Source organism: Cetorhinus maximus, chromosome 18 (genome assembly GCF_964194155.1).
Source record: "Cetorhinus maximus chromosome 18, sCetMax3.hap1.1, whole genome shotgun sequence".
Classification (NCBI taxonomy): domain Eukaryota; kingdom Metazoa; phylum Chordata; class Chondrichthyes; order Lamniformes; family Cetorhinidae; genus Cetorhinus; species Cetorhinus maximus.
The window spans coordinates 46,506,467-46,528,898 of NC_135896.1; the positions used below are offsets into that span (position 1 = coordinate 46,506,467).

The following is a 22,432-nucleotide window of genomic DNA, read 5'->3' on the forward strand; positions in this document are numbered from 1 at the left end:
CAACTGGAGAGAATCCATAAGTAAAGGGAAAGTACTGGAGAAGTTTCCAACCTAAAGAAGGACAAAGTGCCAGGATCTGATGAGATTTATCCAATGATTAGGGGTGGGATTGGGGTGGGTTGATGGCGGGGAACGTAGGAAAGAAATAGCGGAGTCCTGAGAAAATATGCTTCAGGGTTCTATTAAATGTGAACATGTATCAGACACTGGACAGGGGCTAATGTAATACCCATTTTCAAAGAGGGAAACAGAGCTTAAACAGATAGTTACAGAACCATTAGTTTAACATTTATGGTGTGGAAAATCTTGGAATTTTTAGTTATAAAGATGAAATTATGAAAATATTGATGTGAATACAGTGTAATCAGAAGGAGCCAACCCAGACTTCAGAGGGAGTGATGTTGAGAACTGGAAATAATACCAAAATAGGAATCAAGTCAGTCTGAGGAGCAAAGAAAGTTGCAAGGGGATATTGGTAGATAGAATGATGGGAACTCAATGTACATTTTGGTTAAATAAAATTAACGATTCTACTTTGAATAGGGGGAAACTGGGTGATATGGAAGAGCAGATGGATTTGGGAGTTCAGGTTTACCAAACATTAAAAGAAGCATTTCAATTGTATAAGACTTAAACTAAGGAAAAAAGGAATACTGGATTTCTTGCAAGAATTGAGGAATATAATAGTGACGATATAATATTGAACCATACAAAGCCTTAGTAAGACCATAGTTGGAGGGATTACTGCATAGAGAAAGGACTTTGAGACAATAAAGAAAGGGTATATAGTGCATTTTACTCAGGATGCAGCTTCTTATGAGGAAATAGAAATACAAAAGAGAGATCTGAAGTAATTGAGGCTGCATTTGTTAGAACAATGCGAGACAAAGGCCATTTCAGCATATACTTCAGGTTCATATACTGAAGTAGAGCAACCAGTCACCTTACATACTTCTGCTAATCATGTTGTGATTAAGCCTACAAGGTGGGAAAGCATAAACTGGCACAAAGGGGAAACAGTGCAGCTAAAAAAGTGTGAATGCATTGCATTTTAGGGATAGAAATTATTGTAGCAGTGAAGCTGAAGTGTCTACAGATATTGTTTATGGGTAGTTTGGGAAGGGGATTTGGTAAGTTTCTTCAGAGAACTGTCAGTGCATAAATACATCTTTTGGGAAAGGGGGAAATGTTCACAGGGCTGCTTATAGACTGGGCAGAACAGATATTAAGACAGGTTTTTAAATGAAATTTATATGGATTTGTCTGGCCAACTGTTGCCTCTTGCTTCTTCTACATGCTGCTGCTGACTTTGTCTGATCGCCTTGCCGCACTTAGTCCCTTTTCCTCTTTCACCTCCTGTACATCCATTAGTAGACCTCTTTGAATAGGCAAAGCTGAAAGCGCAAAATCTTTAATACTCTAGCTGGGCTATATTGTGGAGCTTCCTCTCTCCACTGAGTGCCTCAGAATAGACCTCAAAGTCATTAGCCTGGTATAAGATTGTTCTGTTGGTCAATGGATTGCTTTTTACTACTGCTCAGCTGGAGCTTAAAAATGCACCTTTCACAAGGCATTGTTGCTGAGAGTACCGTTAGTCTCAATTTAGTAATTCCCAAAAGTCACTACTGAAAAGACCAGATTTACATATATATAGCACCTTTCATGGCTTCAGGATGCCCCAAACCAATGAAGTGCTTTTGAAGTGTAGTCACTGATGTAATGTAGGAAACACAGCAGCCAACTGGGACACAATGAGCTGTCACAAAAAGCAATGCAATAATGATCAGATAAACCGTTTGTGATGTTGACTGAATGATAAATATTGGCCAGGACACCAGGAATAACTGCCCTGCTCTCCTCTGCAAGAGGGATATTGAACGTCCACCTTAGAGAGCAGATAGGGTTTTGGCTTAACATCTCATCCAAAAGACAGCGTCTACAACAGTACAGCATTCCCTCAGTACTACATTGGAATGTTAGCTTAGATTTTTGTTCTCAAATCTCAGGCAATAGTGCTATCCATTGAGCCACAGCTGCTAGTCAGAAATTAAATGCACTTTGGTGAATGTAAACTACAACAGAAAAAGCTTCCAGAGAAAAGTATGTAATTCCACATTAATGCAATAAATAATTCCCTGTAGTTTTGAGAATCTTGCAACTCTAAAATTGAACGTGCACTTACAAGTTAGAGGGAGTTTCATGGAGAGCCTGAAGTACAGGCTAGCTTGAATGAACTATCTATTGTCTTTTACGATGCAGATATGCAGAGATTTAGATCATTTTAGAGGTTACGAGATGTAGCTAGAAATGCCTCAGTCATACAAAATTCTGACTGTGGTGGTGATGGCCTGCAGGAAAGGTCTCGGAGCATAGTTCTTAAATTAATTTTCTTGATTAGTGTAGTCACTGAAGCTACTGCTCCTGGGATAAGTGGAGGTTCTATTGCATTGGTCAGTACAGCCTGGTGTGAAGGTAACAGCATGATGTGCCAAAAACGCTTTTGGTTCTGCCTGAATAACCTCGCCTTCCTTCCTGGCTCTGTCATCCTCTTCCAAAAATCATAGGGGACTGGGTTTTCAGTCCCTGCTGGGGGCAGAAACAGAGGTGGGTGGGCCCGGGGTTATGTGTGCAAGGGGTGGGCAGCAGAACTACCCACCCACAAGTAGAGCACCTATTTACCCACTTAAAGGTCCATAAAGGCCTGTTAACCAAGGCTGACTGGGATTTTCCAGTTGGCCTCTAGGTCCCTGGAGGCGTTGGGAACTGTGTTGCAGCCTGGAGGTGGCCTCCCAGTGGCAGGTTGGGGGATGTAGGGTTGAGGAGAGTCAGTACTCCAGACAGCCTTAGAGGCCCTCCCTGTTCACCTCAGTGCAGGACAAACGCCACACTATTCCCCATCCCCCACCCCCACAATGGTGGCCAGGCTGTTCAATCTATTTCATCTTTAAATTTGAAAAGGTTGGAGAGGACATCTCCATTTTGGTGTGCCCGCTTCCTCACTTACCTACCACAGCATCCTGCTACTACATTCAAACTAGAGGAACTCTAATTGGCCTTCAAGCTTCGAGAGACCACCCACTGTCCTTAATTGGATGGTAACTGGTCATTAATTGTCCACTCTGGGGAAAATCACAGGTAAGCATCTCTTTCTTACACAGTATAGTTTCTGATCCCAATTACAGCACGTTTCAGAAGCCTGCAGGGAGAATTCTGCCCATGGAGTAGGACATGCCCTTCTGTTGTTTCCAAGCTCATAAAGCTAACCCCACAGCAAACATCCACAAAGCTTAATGAAGAAGTTGCAGTGGTTAGAGAAACGGTGTAGTAATGTATTTTTATCAAAAGACTTTCCCCTGTACTTGCAAACATCCTTTAAACAACTTCCACATTGGACAATACCTGGATCCATGTTTTAAAGCACAAGGTTATGTAGAAAACAAGCAACCCAAGTTGCTAAACTGGGTCTCTGAAATTCGGTTTCCTCTACATTGGAGAGACCAAACGCAGACTGGGTGACCGCTTTGCAGAACACCTTTGGTCTGTCCGCAAGCATGACCCAGACCTCCCTGTCACTTGCTATTTTAACACTCCACCCTGCTCTCTTGCCCACATGTCTGTCCTTGGCTTGCTGCATTGTTCCAGTGAAGCTCAACGCAAACTGGAGGAACAGCACCTCATCTTCCGACTAGGCACTTTACAGCCTTCCGGACTGAATATTGAGTTCAACAATTTTAGATCTTGAACTCTCTCCTCCATCCCCACCCCCTTCCTGTTTCTTCCCCCTACGTTTTGTTTTTTCCAATAATTTATATAGATTTTTCTTTTCCCACCTATTTCCATTATTTTTAAATGTATTTCCACCTATTGTTTATTTCTAACTAGTATTCCCCCACCCCACTAGAGCTATCTGTACCTTATCTGTCCTGTCTTCTACTCTTAATTAGCACATTCCTTCAGATAATATCACCACCTTCAACACCTCTTTGCCCTTTTGTCTGTGACAGCTTTTGGTTATCTCCACCTAGCACTGGCTGCTTGTCCCAACAAACCGCCCCCCTCCCCCCCCTTAAACCAGCTTATATTTCACCCCTTTCCTATTTTTACTTAGTTCTGTTGAAGAGTCATGAGGACTCGAAATGTCAACTGTGCTCTTCTCCGCCGATGCTGCCAGACCTGCTGAGTTTTTCCAGGTATTTCTGTTTCTGTTTTTGTTTTGGATTTCCAGCATCCGCAGTTTTTTGTTTTTATCTCTGAAATTAGCATCTGATTTCCTTATCACTTAAATTTGCTTTTCTTCCAACTTATAACAGAAAATTTCCATGGGTGGCACAACATGGAGTTGCTCCATTTTTCATTCCTGCCCTAATATCACAACTCAGAAATTTTAGATTATAGTCCAAATTACTCCAAAACACAGTTTGTGGATTTACCCACTGTGCAACTAGGAAAACACTGACCTTTTAAAAAAAAAACCTCAATAGCAAATGCACCAACATGCTGGCTGCTCAGTTTTCTTATTCTGAAATGCTATTCCAGGGAACAAGTAGGTTAACCTAACCAATTTTCAATAAGTACAATAAAATTAAACATTTTGTAGTCAGGATGTAGAAAAATCATTAGCATTTTAGTTATTTTTATTGTTTATAGAGCCTATAAATTTATGGTAAAAATACATTAAATGCCGATAATAAAAATGCCTTTTAACATCCTCAAAATTAATCGCATTTCTTCATTGTCCTCTCCAGTTATTTAATGCAGTTTAAAAACAGATACACTTTTAATATCTCACCCATTATACTTGCTTTTCCTAGGCTGGTTATTGATTCCCCATAGTTTCGTCGAGGCATAACTGGCGAGGTACTTGGACTTGGCAGATTTTCCATTTCTGTATGTGAGGTAGACGCTGAGGGAGCCGTTGAAGGATTCAGCGACTCTTTGGCAGGCTTGATATAGGTTGGCCTTAGGTCATCGTATTTTGTTAAGACAGTTGTGTTGTACCAATGGATTTGGAGGGGTGCAATATTACTGTAATGTTTCAGGATCAGAGGTTCTAGTCGATAGGCCTACAAATAAATTAAGATTTCACACTTGTCAAGTCTCTGGCTCATGTCCATTTTTTTTTAGTGCTGCGCACACTTGAAGTGGCAAAATATTACGGAGAAACTACTAAGCATGAGAACTAGAAATGAGAATTAAGGAATGGGTCAAGTAAGAGACTAAACAGAAGCATCAGATATTTGTCATCAATACATCTCACAGAAACCACTGGAGCCAAGAGGGCATGCTTTTTAATTACTTTTTATACTTTTTGCTCAAGGCAAGACATGTTCATTCAAGGTATTATCCTTTGAAATAAGCATTCTCTGCCTTTCATTCACCCAATGCAATTATCAATATTTTTAGTTCAGATGTTGAGGCGTGGACCAGGTGGAGAACACAAGTGCTTTTTTTGCTTGTATCCAGCAGAAACAAGAATGAGCGTACTTATCATTTTACTAAGGATCCTTACTGGCAACAAAGAGGGCCATTAATCTAGCCTATACTGTAGCCCAGTTTATAAAGTAAAACAAATGCTTAAATCACTGCACCATCTAGGAGACAAAAGCTTCTACTTTGATTTAAGTTTTTCTTATGCTAAGAGTAAACAGTAGAGGAATTAAATAATTTGCATTTTGGGCACTCTATAGTACTGTACACACTCCCTGATCAAATATAGTACAGTTTGATGCAGGGTAAAACTCCCTTTGGTCTGCTTCCATTCCAAAAGAAAAGCACCCTACTGTGCCCTTATGATAATTCGTCTTTTGTAACCCCAGTAATCATCTATTTTATGGGTCTTCACAGCTAGATTGGACAAGATTTTCATACCATCAACATGCAGCAGATTTGAGCCAAGGTGAAAATCCAATATATAATGAGCAGTTCTGCAACTGATTTGTTTCATTTTAGCATACTGATCGTTTTGTACCTCATGGTTATTTAATTCCTTTCTGATCCCTTATTATCTAACTGTGCATATTTAACAATGGTATTGTGAAGGCCTCGGAGAGAGCTGCATACATCCTTGACTGGGAAAGAGTACACAAGAGACAGCAAAGAAATGCAGACTCAGTGTTATAGTAATCGGAACAGAGGAGGACCTGGAGGCAGACAGCAGCACATAAAAGAGCTATCCAATCCAGGCCTCCAGAGCAGGTCGATCACGTTCTGAGAAAAATCAAGTGTGATGTCATAGGAAAACAGGTAGTTTGTCATGTTGAAATGTTTTGTAATGTACTTTTATAAATTATACGAATAAAGTATGTTTTTGGAAAAAAATGTTGATTGGTTGGTGAGTATTTTTCACATTTATCTTATAATTACTAAAATTATCTAAATTTTGAAAGGTTTTATTAGTAGTAGTAAGTTTTACTACTATTAGAGAACCTTATTAGATTGACTGGTGAGCATTTCCTATTTATCTTAACTAGAGAATTTCAATTGTGCTAAGTAGAATATTTATTGAAATGATAAGAATATAAGCACGGGCAGGACCAGAGACATTAATTAAAATTTAACCAATAAAATAATTAATTAATTAAATGCTATCAAGATGGCAGGGCAGGAGATTTGTGGCAGCTGCAGAATGTGGGAGCTCATTTACACCTGCGTGATCCAAGACAAACACATCTGCAGTAAATGCCTGTGGCTGGAGGAACTTCGGCTCAGAGTTATTGAACTGGAGGTCAAGCTGAAGACACTGCGACAGCTCAGGGAGGGGGAAAGTTACCTGAAAACCTTGTTCCATGAGGTGGTCACACCCACTAGGATAGCGACTGAGAGTGATGCAGCTATGGGGATCATGAAGGTAGAAGTGGAGGAGTATCAGCCCTTGCAATTGCCCAATAGGTTCGAAGTTCTTGCAGCTTGTATAGATGAAAGCAGGGGCTGCAGGGTGGATGGGAGAACTGACCATGGCACTGTTCAGGTGGGTGTGGAGGGGGGTGCAGGAGAGATAATAGGAATGTAATGGTAATAGGGGACAGTATAATCGGGGGATAGACATAATTCTCTGCAGCCAAGACGGCTGTTGTTGCCGGTCTGGTGTGAGGGCTTGGGACATCTGCTTTGGGCTGGAAAGGAACTTCTTGTGGGAGGGGGAGGATCCAGTTGTCGTGTTCCATGTAAGTACCAACGACATAGATAGGATTAGGAAGGAGGTTCGACTTTAGAGTATGAGCAACCAGGGGATAAGTTAAAAAGCAGAACCTCAAAAGGTAATAATCTATGGATCATTACCTGAGCCACAAGCAAATTGGATTACAGTAAATAAGATTAGAGGGTTAAATGCATGGCTCAAAGTTTGGTGTGGGAGAAATGGGTTTTGATTCATGGGGCACTGGCAAAGTGGGTGCTGTACCTTTGGAACTGTCTTCACCTGAACTGTGCTGGGACCAGTGTTCTGGCAAATTACATAACTAGGGCAGTAGACAGGGCTTTAAACTAAATATTGGGGGTGAGAAATCAAGTAAGGGAAGATGTGATAAATTAAAGAGAGGACAAGGCAAGACAACAAGGTAGCAGTAAGGGAACTGATAATCTGAGTGTGGCAGGAAGGGACAGAGCATACAAACTCAACAGTACTCCAGCAGAAAAGGCTAGAGGCTGTGTAAATTAAAAAAAGGTAGAATTAAAAGCACTCTATCTAAAAGGCACACGGCATTTGCAACAAGGCAGATGAATTGATGGCTCAAATTGAAGTAAAAAGGTGCAATATAATTGCCATTAAGGAGACGTGGCTGCAGGGCGACCAGGGTAAGGAACTGAATGTTCAAGGGTATTCAACATCATTAAGAAAGGATTGGAAAAAAAATGAAAAAGGAGGTAGGGTAGTGCTGTTAATAAAGGATGAGATCAGTACATTAGTGAGAGGGGATCTTAAATCGGAAGATCAAAATGCAGAATCAGTTTGGGTGAGCTAAGAAATAGCAAGAGGCAGCTTAGTAGGAATTGTTTTTAGGCCATCAAACAGTAGTGGTAATGCAAGGCACAGTATAAATCAGGAGAATGGAGGGCATATAGCATGGGTAATATAGTAATTGTGAGGTCTTCAATCTACATATAGACTGGGTAAACCTAATTATCACTAACGCTGTGGAGGACGAATTCCTGGAATGTATACAGGATGATTTTCTAGAACAGTTATGTTGAGAAACCAAATAAGGAACAGGTTATTTTAGATCTAGTATTGTGTAATGAGAAAGGGCTAATTAGTAATCTTATTGTAAAGAATTCTGTAGGGAAGAGTGACCATAATATGATAGAATTTTACATTAAGTTTGAAAGTGATGTTGTTCAATTCAAAACTAGGGTCTTAAATCTAAACAAAGGAAACCACGAAGGTATGAGGGGCAAAGTGGCTGTGGTAGATTGGGAAACTACATTAAAAGGTATGTGATAGACAGGCAATGTCTAGCATTTAAAGAATTAATACATGGTTTACAAAAAGTTTACATTCCTTTGAGGCACAAAAAACCTGCAGGAAATTTCCTTAAGGTGATCAAACAAGAGAACTTAAGGTTAGATTAGATCAAAGGAAGAGGCTTATAAAGTGCCAAATCATACTAAGCTTGAGGATTAGGAGCATTTTAGAGTTCGGCAAAGGAGCATTAAGAGACTAATAAAGCAAGAGAAAACAGAATATAAAAGTAAACTAGTAAGAAACATAAAAATTGACTATATAAGCTCCTATAAGTATGCAAAAAGGAAAAGACTAGCCAAAAACAAAATGTGGGCCCACTACATGCAGAGACAGGAGAATGTATAATGTGGAATAAAGAAATGGCAAAGAAACTAAACAAATACTTTGTGTCTGTCTTCATGGAGGAAGATACAAAAAACCTCCCAGGAATACTACAGAACCAAGGGACCAGCAAGCATGAGGAACTGAAAGAAAGTAGTGCTAGTAAATAGTAGTATTGGAGAAATTAATTGAACTGAAAGTTGATAAATCCTCTGGGAGGATGATCTACATCCCAGAACGTTGAGAGAGGTGGCTAGCAATAGCTATAGATTCTGGGATGGTTCCTTCAGATTGGAAGATAGCAAATGTATCCCCACTCTTTGAGGAAGGAGGGAGAAAAGAGAACAGGGAACTACAGACTTGTTAGCCTGATATCAGTAGTAGGGAAAATGCTAGAGTCTATCTGAAGGATGTGATAACTGGATACTTAGAAAATAATGGTAGGATTGGGCAAAGTCAACTTGGATTTACAAAAGGGAAATCATGTTTGACAAACCTGTTAGAGTTTTTTTTAAGGATGTAACTAGCAGAATAAGGGGCTTTCAATAAGGTCCCACACAGGAGGTCAGTAAGCAAAATTTGAACACATGGGTTTGGGGGTAATATACTGGCATGGATTGAAAATTGGTTGACAGAAAACAGTGAGTAGGGACAATTGAATCATTCTCAGGTTGGCAGGCTGTGACTAGTGGGGTACCGCAAGGATAAGTGCTTGAGCCCCAGACATTCACAATCTATAGCAATGACTTGGATGTTGGGACCAAATGTAATATTTCCAAGTTTGCCAATGGTACAAAACTAGATGGGAATGTAAGTTGTGCAGAGGATCCAAAGAGGCTTCAAGAAGATTTAGGCTTAAGTGAGTGGGCAAATATATGGCAGATGGAATATAAAATTAAAAATATGAAGTTATGCACTTTGGTAGGGAAATGGTGAGAGATTGGGAAGTGTTGATGTCCAAAGGGATCTGGGTGTCCTTGTTCATAAGTCACTGCAGGTGCAACAAGCAATTAGGAAGGCGAATGATACAATGGCCTTTATTGCAAGAGGATTTGAGTCCAGGAGTGAAAAAGAATTGCTGCAATTGTATAGAGCCTTGGCGAGATCGCACCTGGAGTATTGCATACAGTTTTGGTCTCTTTATCTAAGGAAGGATATACTTGTCATAGAGGTGTGCAATGAAGTTTCACCAGACTGATGCCTGGGATGGCAGGATGGTACTATAAAGGAGAGATTGAGATGACTCGGCCTATATTCTCTAGAGTTTCAAAGAATGAGAGGTGATCTCATTGAAGCATACAAAATTCCTAAAGGACTCAACAGGGTAGATGCAGGATGTTTCCCTTGGCTGGAGGGGTCTAAAACCAGGGACTGAGTCAGAGAATAAGAGGCAGGCCATTTAGGGCTGAGGTGAGAAGGAATTGCTTCACTCAGTGTGGTGAATCTTTGGAATTCTCTATCGCAGAGGGCTGTGGAGAATCAGCCATTGAGTATGTTCAAGACAGAGATTGATAGATTTCTAGATGCTAATGGCATCAAGGGATATGAGGATAGCATGGGAAAATGGCTTTAAGGTAGATGATCATCCATGATCTAGTTGAATGGCGGAGCAGGTTCTAAAGGACAAATGGCCTACTCCTGTTCCTATTTCCTATGATTATTTCACAGTTCAAGAGACCACAAACATGGTTAAGGTGCATTACATATAGAATGAGAACTCACCACAGGGTCAGTTGGGTGAAATATATTGTACAACCGGCCACAGATACTTCTCGGTAGAATATGATCCTGATTACCACTATGTTGAGGACGTATGCCACGTAATGCTAGGAAAACAGCTAGAGGGGATCCCATGCAGAAGAAATTTTCAACCTGAAATAAATTAAATTGGTTTTCGCTTTGACAAATAGTATTAAAAATAAATGGCACAAAACAAAAATCAGAAGCATCTCATCTATTAGGAATTCATAAATTGGGATGCACATCCTGAAAATCATAATCACAATGATCGCCAACATTCTGGGCTAAAATGAAAATTCCGCTGGTTATTTTTCAACATTGGAATGGATACTCCAATTTTAAATTTATGTATACTCAACACTGGTTCAAGTCTCAAATTTAAATAGTCGCAATAAGCCAAAGCAGTTTTTTTTTCTGAACCAGCTGTAATGAATGAATTACACTAACAAGTGGAAGGACCTCATGGACTTCTTTGTCATAAGACAGAGGTCCTCCATTCTGTTCTTTCTCATTGCACACCATGCTGAACCTTCCACAGGCTCCCCCTTATCCTAGCCATAAACATGCATCTTATTCTGGTTGATGACTGGAAACAGGCTAACAACCAATGTCAGACCAGTCGCTAAAGTATAAATGTACCAGAAATAATCTGAATTCCATGAATGCCTATGATCTATGTAAAACTCTACTTGCTGATGGAGAGACCCTCCAGAATAAAGTAATTCAGTTGTCGCTGACATCTATAGCTGTTATCATATAGTGTAAAATTGTCACCGAGTTGTTGCTATCTTGTCTGGTAGATGCATAGTTTTGCAGCTTGTCCTTAATTTTAATTGGTAGCTTTTAAAGATTTGTTACCTGTGGCTATGCCTACCATTTTAGGGTGGGAAAGGGGAATATACAGGCTACAGATACTTTCCCTTTATCTGCCACTTTAAACTCAAACTCAGCAGAAATAAAGACAGGAAATGCTGGGAAAACTCAGCAGGTCTGGCAGCATCTGCAGAGAGGGAAACAGAGTTAATGTTTCAAATTCGTATGACTTCTTCAAAGCTGAAAAGAGTCAAATGGACTTGAAACATTAACTGTTTTTCTCTCCACAGATGCTGCCAGACCTGCTGAGTTTTTCCAGCGTTTTCGGTCTTTATTTCAGATTTCCAGCATCAACAATATTTTGCTTTTATATCAGCAAAGCTGAAATTGTGTTTGAGGGGAAATCATTGCGGGCAGTTTTGTCACACAATCTATCAAAAAACATACACTGTCAAAACACAAAGACACTGCACCAGTCACCAAAAGTACAGTGTTGTTGAGAATAATATGACTAAATTCTCAAGTGAACGTAAATGATTTAGTCTATTTTTTTTATTATTAAGGGGCAGGAGTAAGAAGTCCCATCTCACTGAATTTGAGAGTTATGCAAATTTTAAATAGCAGGTAATAAACCTACTTCTACACTCACCTTAAATTTCAAAGCAGGTAATCGGAATGGAGCTGAAGCTTTCACTTGAAGTAATTGGTGCTCTAATTGTTTTAATCTGTAAAATGAAATTTAAATATCAATGGATGCCTGTAGGTAGAAAGTAGATAGGTACTGTAAAGATTTATGTTATTTTCATAAAAACAAATTTTATAAAAGCACCTCTAATCTTCAGCTGCATTTTTGCTCTCTGCTGCCAATTGCTATGCCACAAGGAATAGTTACAATTGGATATTAAAATAAATTTATCTGTATCCTTTTCCCAGGGATATCAGAGTTGGTTAGCAAATATAGTCCAATATTTATTTTGAAATAGACAAACACGCTCACACACACTGCCACCCACACTAGCCTTCAGAAAACTTCTTGGTAAAATCTAGACGCATCACTGTTGGCTTCTTACCTCTGACTGACATGCTCTGCAGTAACATGGTAAGTTTGCAATAACTGCCTGCCCGCACATCAAAGTCACATTGTCAGGAGAAGAAATTTTGCAGAGCAAGAAAGGTAAAAAATCAAAAAGCACATTACTTTGGATCACTTCAATCATCTTAACAATGGCCTGGAATCAGCATTTAGAAGAAACACTGGAGGTCAGTTGACAGGAATGGGGCATATGGCAAAGAGACCTAAAGGAGGCAAACAATTAAAACAAACTGGGGAAGAAGTGGCCATGAGACTATGGGGCCATGGCCCCATATCAGATAAAGTGCTACTTTGTCTTACTTATTATAGATTTGTGACAAAGTACTAGATAATTATTTTAACATATAACGATTCCAGGTGGCAAAGCAAGTCTCAGGATGTTTAGAGAGAGGAAGACAAGTCAGAAAAATGAAGGGGGAGGAAGATAAAGGGAGGGAGAGAGGGAGACACAAGAATGGAAACAAAATAAGGGAGACAGGGACAGCCGAGGGTGGCAATTCAGGAGGAGAGAAATGCCATGATGAACTATCTTCACTTTTTCATTTACAGGTCATACAGAATTTTACAGAACACAAATGAGACTATACAGTCTATTGCAGCTAAGCTTGCTTTCTAAAGAACTAGCCATTTCCTATTCTGTGTCCTTTTCCATATCCTTTTAAAATCTTTGTTTTATTTTAATTTGTTCATGGTATAAGAGTGCACAAGGCTAGCATTGGTTGCCCACCCTCAATTGCCCTTGAGCAGGTGATCATGAGTCACCTTCTTCAACCGCTGCAGTCCTTGTGGTGCAGATACACCACAGAATCACAGTGCAGAAGAGGCCCTTCGGCCCATCGAGTCTGCACTGACATGTGAGAAACACCTGACCTACCTACCTAATCCCATTTACCAGCACTTGGCCCATAAGAGGTAGGAGCAGAAATTAGGCCATTCGGACCATCGAGTCTGCTCCGCCATTCAATCATGGCTGATAAGTTTCTCAACCCCATTCTCCCACCTTCTCCCCGTAACCTTTGATCCCCTTACCAATCAAGAACCTATCTATCTTGGTCTTAAATACACTCAATGACCTGGCCTCCACAGCCTTCTGTGGCAATGAATTCCATAGATTCACCACTCTCTGGCTAAAGAAGTTTCTCCTCATCTCTGTCTAAAAGATCTTCCCTTTACTCTGAATCTATGCCCTGGGATCCTAGTCTCTCCTACTAATGGAAACATCTTCCCCACGTCCACTCTATCCAGGCCTTTCAGTATTCTGTAAGTTTCAATCAGATACCCCCCTCATCCTTCTGAACTCCATCGAGTATAGACCCAGAGCGCTCAAACGTTCCTCATATGTTAAGCCTTTCATTCCTGGGATCATTCTCGTGAACCTCCTCTGGACCCTCTCCAGGGCCAGAACATCCTTCCTGAGTTACGGGGCCCAAAATTGCTCACAATATTCTAAATGTGGTCTGACCAGAGCCTTATAAAGCCTCAGCAGCACATCCCTACTTTTATATTCTAGTCCTCTCGAAATAAATGCCAACATTGCATTTGCCTTCCTACCTACCGACTCAACCTGCAAGTTAACCTTAAGAGAATCCTGGACTAGGACTCCCAAGTCCCTTTGCACTCCAGATTTCTGAATTCTCTCCCCATTTAGAAAATAGTCTTTGCCTCTGTTTTTCCTACCCTCATATTTAATCTTCTGTTGGTCTTTGTAGGCTTCCCAATCCCCTGGTTTCCCACTGCTCTTTGCCGCATTGTATGCTTTCTCTTTAGCTTTTATGCTGTCCCTGATTTCCCTTGTCAGCTATTGTTGCCTCGTCCTCCCTTTAGTATGCTTCTTCTTCCTAGGGATGAATTTTTGCTGTGTCTCCCAAATTACTCCCAGAAACTCCTGCCATTGCTGTTCCACTGTCTTTCCTGCGAGGCTCATCTCCCAGTTAATTCTGGCCAGCTCCTCCCTCATGACTCTGTAGTTACCTTTATTCAACTGTAATAGCGTTACATCTGATTCCAGCTTTTTCCTCTCAAATTGCAGGGTGAATTCTATCATATTATGGTCACTTCCTCCTAAGGGTTCCTTCACCTTAAGCTCCCTTATCAAATCTGCCTCATTACACATCACTAAATCTAGAATTGCCTGTTCCCCAGTGGGCTCCAACACAAGCTGCTCCAAAAGGCCATCTCGTAGACATTCGACAAATTCCTTTTCTTGGGATCCACTACCAACCTGATTTTCCCAGTCTACCTGCATATTGAAATCCCCCATGATCACTGTAACCTTGCCTTTCTTACATGCCTTTTCCATCTCCTGGTGTATCTTGTGCCCCACATCCTGACTACTGTTTGGAGGCCTGTACATAACTCCCATTATGGTTTATTTACCTTTGCGGTTCCTCAACTCTACCCACACAGATTCTACATCATCTGACCCTACCTCATTTCTTGCTATCGATTTAATTTCATTTCTTACTAACAAAGCAACCCCATCCCCTATGCCAACCTGCCTATCTTTTCGATAGGATGTATATCCTTGGATATTTAGCTCCAAGTCCTGATCCCCTTGCAGGCATGTCTCCGTGATGCCCACCACATCATACCTGCCAATTTCAATCTGCGCCACAAGCTCATTTACCTTATTTCGTATACTGCGTGCAGATACAACACCTTCAGTCCTGTATTCCCGTCCCTTTTCTCATTGTCGTCCCTTTATCTGATGTGCTTGAAGTTAGATTCCTAGCCCTTTCCAAACACTCTGTCCTATTTTGCGTTCTGGGGACTTTAATAGCCTCTCCTGGGCTCTCCTTTCTTTTCAGTTTTTTCATAATTTTCCATGAAGTTGAATCCACCCCCCCACACGCTAACCTGCTGCTTTGTTTCCCATTAGTCATACTTCTTGGAGTTTTACCCTTCCCCCCCACCCCACTTTCTAGTTTAAAGTCCTATTGACCACCCTATTTACCCTTTTCGCTAGAACATTGGTCCCAGATGGGTTCAGACCATCCCAGTGGTACAGATCCCTTCTGTTCCAATACTGATGCCAGTGCCCCATGAAATGGAACCCCTCTTTCCCGCACCACTCCTTTAGCCACGTGTTTACTTCCCATATTCTCGCGTCCCTATGCCAATTTGCACGTGGCTCGGGTAGTAACCCGGAGATTATAACCCTTGAGGACATGTTCTTTAATTTAGTTCCTAGTTCCTGATAATCCCCAAACAGGTCCTCTTTCCTAGTGTCACCTCTGTTATTTGTCCCGACGTGGACCACAACAACTGGATCCTCCCCCTCCCTCTCCAATATCCTTTCAAGCCGGTCAGAGATGTCCCTCACCCCGGCACTGGGCAGGCAACATACCATGCGGGACTCCCGATCCTGCTTACAAAGGATGCTATCAATTCCCCTAATTATAGAATCCCCTACAACTACCACTTGTCTTTTTGCTTCCCCCTCTTAAATGGCCTCCTGTGCCACGGTGCCGTGGTCAGCTGGCTCATCCTCCCGACAGCCCTGTTCCTCATCCACACAGAGAGCAAGTACCTCGTACCTGTTGGACAAGGTCAAGAGCTGAGGCTCCTCTGTTCCTGAACACAGGATCCCTCTACCTGCCTCACTTGCAGTCACACCCTGCTGACCCTGACCACTGACCGAACTTGAGGTACTTAATCTACCGGGTGTGACCGCCTCCTGAAACAAAGTGTCCAGGTAACTCTCCCCCTCCCGGATGTGCCCAAAGCCTTGAATGTTATGACGTGCCAAGGGCTCATCCAGGTACTTTTTAAAGGATGTGAGGCAACCCGCCTCCACCACCCCCACAGGCAGTGCATTCCAGACCGTCACCACCCTCTGGGTAAAAACGTTTTTCCTCACATCCGCCCCTAAACCTCCTGCCCCTCACCTTGAACTTATGTCCCCTCGTGACTGACCCTTCAACTAAGAGGAACAGCCGCTCCCTATCCACCCTGTCCATGCCCCTCATAATCTTGTACACCTCGATCAGGTTGCCCCTCAGTCTTCTCTGCTCCAACGAAAACAATCCAAGTCTATCCAACCTCTCTTCATAACTTAAATGTTTCATCCCAGGCAACATCCTGGTGAACCTCCTCTGCACCCCCTCCAGTGCAATCACATCCTTCCTATAATGTGGCGACCAGAACTGCACACAGTACTCCAGCTGTGGCCTCACCAAGGTTCTATACAACTCCAACATGACCTCCCTACTTTTGTAATCTATGCCTCGATTGATAAAGGCAAGTGTCCCATATGCCTTTTGCACCACCCCACTAATCTGCCCCTCTGCCATCAGAGATCTATGGACACACAGGCCAAGGTCCCTTTGTTCCTCAGAACTTCCTAGTGTCATGCTGTTCATTGAATACTTCCTTGTCAAATTATTCCTTCCAAAGTGTATCATCTCACACTTTGCAGGGTTAAATTCCATCTGCCACTTATCTGCCCATTTGACCATCCTGTCTATATCTTCCTGTAGCCCAAGACACTCAACCTCACTGTTAACCACCCGGCCAATCTTGTGTAATCCGCAAATTTACTAATCCTATCCCCCACATAGTCATCTATGTCGTTTATATAAATGACAAATAATAGGGGACCGAGCAAAGATCCCTGTGGTATGCCACTGGACACTGGCTTCCAGTCACTAAAGCATCCTTCTGTCATCACCCTCTGTCTCCTACAACTAAGCCAATTTTGAATCCACCTTATCAAATTACCCTGTATTCCATGTGGATTTGCCTTCTTTATAAGTGTCCCATGTGGGACCTTGTCAAAGGCTTTGCTGAAGTCCATATAAACTACATCAACTGCACTATCCTCATCTACACACCTGGTCACCTCCTCAAAAAATTCAATCAAATTTGTTAGGCCTGACCTCCCTCTGACAAAGCCATGCTGACTATCCCTGATCAAACCTTGCCTCTCCAAGTGGAGATAGATACTCTCCTTCAGCACTTTCTCCAATAGTTTCCCTACCACTGACGTGAGACTCACTGGCCTGTAGTTCCCTGGCCTATCTCTAAAACTCTTCTTAAATAGCGGAACCACATTAGCTGTTCTCCAGTTCTCTGGAACCTCCCCTGTGAGGCCAGAGAGGAATTAAAAATTTGGGTCAGAGCCCCTGCGATCTCCTCCCTTGCCTCCCTCAGCAGTCTGGGACACAAATCATCCAGACCTGGAGATCTGTCCACTTTTAAGCCTGCCAACACCTCCAATAACTTGTCACTCCCTGTATAAATTTGCTTAAGAACCTCGCAGTCTCTCTCCCAGAGTTCGATACCGTCATCCTCATTCTCTTGGATGAAGATGGACGTGAAGTATTCATTCAACACTCTAGCGATGTCCTCTGGCTCCACCCATAGATTGCCCCCTTGGTCCCTTATGGGCCCTATTCTTTCCTTGGTTATCCTCTTCCCATTGATATATTTATGAAATATTTTGGGATTTTCCCTTTTACCAGCCAGAGCTTTCTCATATCCTCTCTTTGCTCTCCTAATTGCTTTCTTAAGCTCCACCTTGCACTGTCCATACTCCACTAATGCCTCTGCTCATTTGCTTCCCTTGTACCTGCTAAAAGCCTCACTTTTCCTTCTCATCGTAACCTGAATATTTCTGGTCATCCATGGTTCTCTGGGCTTGTTACTCCTTCCTATCACCCTAGAGGTAGCATGTTGAGCCTGTACCCTCCCCATTTCCTTTTTGAACACCCCCCACTGTTCCTTTGTAGATTTCCTCACAAGTAACTGTTCCCAGTCTACCTTGGCCAGATCCTGCCTTGTTTTACTAAAATCCACTCTCCCCCAATCCAAAACATTTTTTTGCAACTTGTCGATTTCTTTGTCCAGAACAAACTTAAACTGTACCATGTTGTGGTCACTATCGCTAAAATGCTCGCCCACCACCACATCAGCCACCTGTCCAGCTTCATTCCCCAGAATTAGGTCCAGCAATGCACCGTCCCTTATTGGACCCTCTACACATTGATCTAAAAAGTTCTCCTGTACACATTTCAAGAAGTCCACTCCATCCAAGCCCTTAACACTATGTCTATACCAATTAATGTTGGGAAAGTTGAAATCACCATATAATTACCCTATTGTTATTGTTTTTACACACCTCCACAAATTGTGCACATATTTGCTCCTCAATTTCCCGCTGACTATCTGGGGGTCTATAATAAACACCTAATAATGCGGTTGCCCCTTTTTTGTTCCTAAACTCTACCCACAAAACTTCATTCGATGCCCCCTCCAAGATATCATCTCTCTTTACTGCTCTAACTGACTCCTTAACTAATAATGCAACGCTTCCTCCTCTTTTACCCTTTCCCCTGTCTCGCCTGAAGATTCTATATCCTGGAATGTTGAGCTGCCAATCCTACCCTTCCCTCAACCATGTCTCAGTGATGGCTACTATATCACAATTCCACATGTCCATCCTCACCCTTAACTCATCTATTTTACCTGTAATAGAGTGCTTTTGGGAAGGGAGTTCCCGGTTTTTGACCTAACACGTGAGGGAACAGCAATATAGTCCCGAGTCAGGACGGTATGTGGCCTAAAGGGAAACTTGCAGGTGGTCACATTCCCATACATCTGCTGCCCTTGTCTTTCTTGGCAGTACAGATCGCAGGTTTGGATGGTGCTGTTGAAGGGAACTTCCCGAGCTGATGCAGTGCATCTTGTGGATGGTACATACTGCTGTCACTGTGCGTCAGTGGCAAAGGGAGTGAACTTTCAAGGTGGTGGATGTGGTGCTGAACAAGCAAGCTGTTTTCCTGGATGGTGTAATGGTTCTTGAGTGTTGCTGACGCTATCTTTATCCAGGTAATTAGAAAATATTTCATCACCTTCCAGACTGTGCCTCGTAGATAATGGAAAGGCTTTGGGGAGTGAGGAAGTGAGTTATTTGCTGCAGAATATCCAGCCTCTGAATTATTCTTGTAGCCACAGTATTTATATGGTTGGTCCAGTTAAGGTTCTCAACACCAACACTGTTGATGGCAGAGATTTAGCAATGCTGTTCAATATCAAGGGGAGATGGTTAGAGGTGGTCATTGTTTGGTACTTGTATTACTTGTCACTTATGACAAGGTCCTGCTGCACATGGGCACGGACTGCTTCAGCATCTGAGAAGTTGCAAATGGTACTGAAGAGTGTGCAAGCATCAGCAAATATTCCCACTTCGACTTTATGATGGAGGGAAGGTCATTGATGAAGCAGCTGAAGATGGTTGGGTCTATGACAATACGCTGAGGAACTCCTGTCATGATGTCCTACAGCTGAGATGATTGGACTCGACAACCACAACATCATCTTTTGTGCAGAGTAGTTGTAGAAATATTTATCCACGTCTGTTTTAAAAGCTTTTTTACCTTCATTCCTGCTTCTGGTAGGGCGTTCTATGTCCAAACAAGCCTTAGTGTCAAAACATTTCTAATCACTTCCCATCGCCATCCTCATTTACTCTTTTGATGATCCTCAATTTATGTGCTCTAGTTACTAACTAACTGGTCAGTGGAAAAAGTTTTTCCACAATTTGCCTTATTGATATCACCCATATTTTAAAAATCTGCTTCAGATCTCTTAATCTTTTTGTTTTAATAAAAAGAGCCTCGGTTCCTCTAGTCCAGTTGCTCAGTGGCTAAGCTGCTCTCCCCTGGTATAACTTTAAAATAGATTCTGCATTATCTTCAATGCCTTGACAAGCTTCCTAGAGTAACATACCCAATACTGGACACAATATTCTAACTTTGCCTAGAGGTTAATATCTTTTCTTTGCTTCAGTACTCCAAGCCCCATTTATAAAACATTTCAGACCGCACAAGTTTGGCTTTTTGACAGCTTTATTTACGTCTTTCCATTTTTAAATATTTGTGCATCTGAATTGCAAGTCTTTTTGCTTTGCTATACCTTTAAAAATGTTACTGTTTAGAGTATATTGACTCCCTATTCCACACCCCGATCGAATAAGTAGCCCCACAAAAAAATTCTATATTAAATTTCATCCAATCATTTATTTGCCCAATCAACTAACCTGTCTACACCCTCCTGAAGTTGCACACTTTCCTTCACAGTTAACCATGCTGTCTATATCTGCAAATTTAACCTGGATTCTCATGCCTCCCTCCATGTCAGAACTGAGTCAGAAGGAATGGTGGATGGGACACGACTCAGGGATCCCTGCCCCTACTTTAGTTTCCTTGAATTTTTGTTGGCACAGGAAAGGGTATGGGTAGCAAGTCCTTTCCATTGAGTGATTGGGTATTTCAGACCCCCTGCAATTTTTATGGGGTTGAGCCAGCTTCTGCATGAGATGTGGCTCACGGCTCTTCAGAGGACTCATGGGGGGAAATCCTAGTCTGGAGTTGGAGCCAAAAAAAAAAATTAGGCATTCAAAATTCCCTTTGAAAAAATCCCCCCTCTTACCTTCTGATAAAACTGTGAAATACACACAGCCAGTGAAAGTTCCAATGAAGAAACCTTTAATCCTGTCCAAATAAATGAACAGACATTGAAAAAACACTACAATGTTCGAGTTATTACAAGATAAAAAAACTATGAAACAAAGCTAACAGTCTCCTTTGCAACCTTGTAAACAGTCTCCTTTGCAACCTTGTAAACAGCCACCCACAGATCTGAATGCATTAGTCATTCTTAGAGCTCAGCTAAGCTTCCATAATGAGGTCATCTGGCAACTGTATCACTATATGTAGGCTAAATAGGTGGCCAGACATCTGTTTTGCCAGACAGACTCATTATCAATGCTTGGCAGAGCTCCAAGACTGACTAATGCATTCAGTCCTGGGGGTTTGTTACACAGTAGCAAAGTGAACTATAGGCTTTGTTGCAGTGAAAGTTTTATTACCTTGTAATAACTTGATCTTTCTCTGAAGTTGTTTTTCAATGCCTGTGTGTTTATTTGGGCAGGATTGAAGGTTTCTTCAATGGGACTGTCACTGTGTTTGACTGCCAGTTTTGAGATTGTAATGGGTAATTTTTTCAAATGGCATGTTGTTGTTTGATTTTAGTTATATATTTCATGAGCATTTCAAAGACATTCCAATGTTATTATAATGCTCATGAATTCTGTACCCAGTGGATACTGGGCGAGTGGGCATGGAGGGTGCAGGATGGCATGGAGGATGGATGGGAGCATGAGGGCTAGAGGGTCTAACAACCATGGATAGAGCTTGGTTTCTGTCTCAGTAAATGGAGGCAGACCTTCTACCCTGTGGCCTAGCCATCCACCGGTCTTTGTTGCCTTTTTGGGTTTGGCACCTCTGCAGGTAGCAGGCATGGTCCCAGCCCATGCCCGCTTCTATGGCATAATAGGGCGGGCGTTTCCATGATGCAGACAGGATCGCGGGCTCGGGAAAAGTCTAAAATATGAAAATCCGGTCTTTTGATACCATATTCTCCATGCCCTACTCCAGTACATGTGTATGTTAGGAAAAACTATGATTACAACACTGCCTTTGGAGTCAGCACTTCTTATATTCTAGCCTGAAAAACATCGATTAACCACTACTCCTCTCTGCTTTCTGTCCTTTAACCAACTTTCCATTAATGCTGCCACATTCCCTTCAATATTGTAACCCCGATTTGTCATTAAATGTTGTTTTGAAAATTAATATTGCATTTCTTTTATCAATAGTTATCTTCTCAAAGAAGTCAATTAAAGTTATCGTACAACACTTGTCTTTTAAAAATTCATGTTGGCTACCTTTAATTAATCCATGTCTTTCTACTTGGGTTTTAATTTTATTCCATATTATGAACCCAGTACGATGTTAAACTGACTAGTATATCATTGCCTGATTATGCTGTCTCACTTCTTGAATCAAGCTAATACTTTGGCAATTCACCAACCTTTTGGTGGATATAATTTCCATGTCCTAGGATATTTGGAAGACTCCAGTCAAAGCCTGAGTTATTTTTTCCTCTGATTTTCCTCAACGTTCCAGTATGCATGCCATCAAGTCCTAGTGCCTTTCCACAGA

At 41.7% G+C, this 22,432-nt stretch overlaps 1 protein-coding gene across 1 annotated transcript in view; it reads right to left on the minus strand.

Annotated features, from left to right (window-relative positions):
• ddhd1b (DDHD domain containing 1b) overlaps positions 1 to 22,432 on the minus strand; it is a 95,390-nt gene that overhangs the window by 8,185 nt on the left and 64,773 nt on the right. The window contains 3 exon segments of the mRNA XM_078562610.1: positions 4,790 to 5,063; positions 10,505 to 10,654; positions 11,985 to 12,060. Coding sequence (XP_078418736.1) covers positions 4,790 to 5,063; positions 10,505 to 10,654; positions 11,985 to 12,060 — 500 coding nt within the window.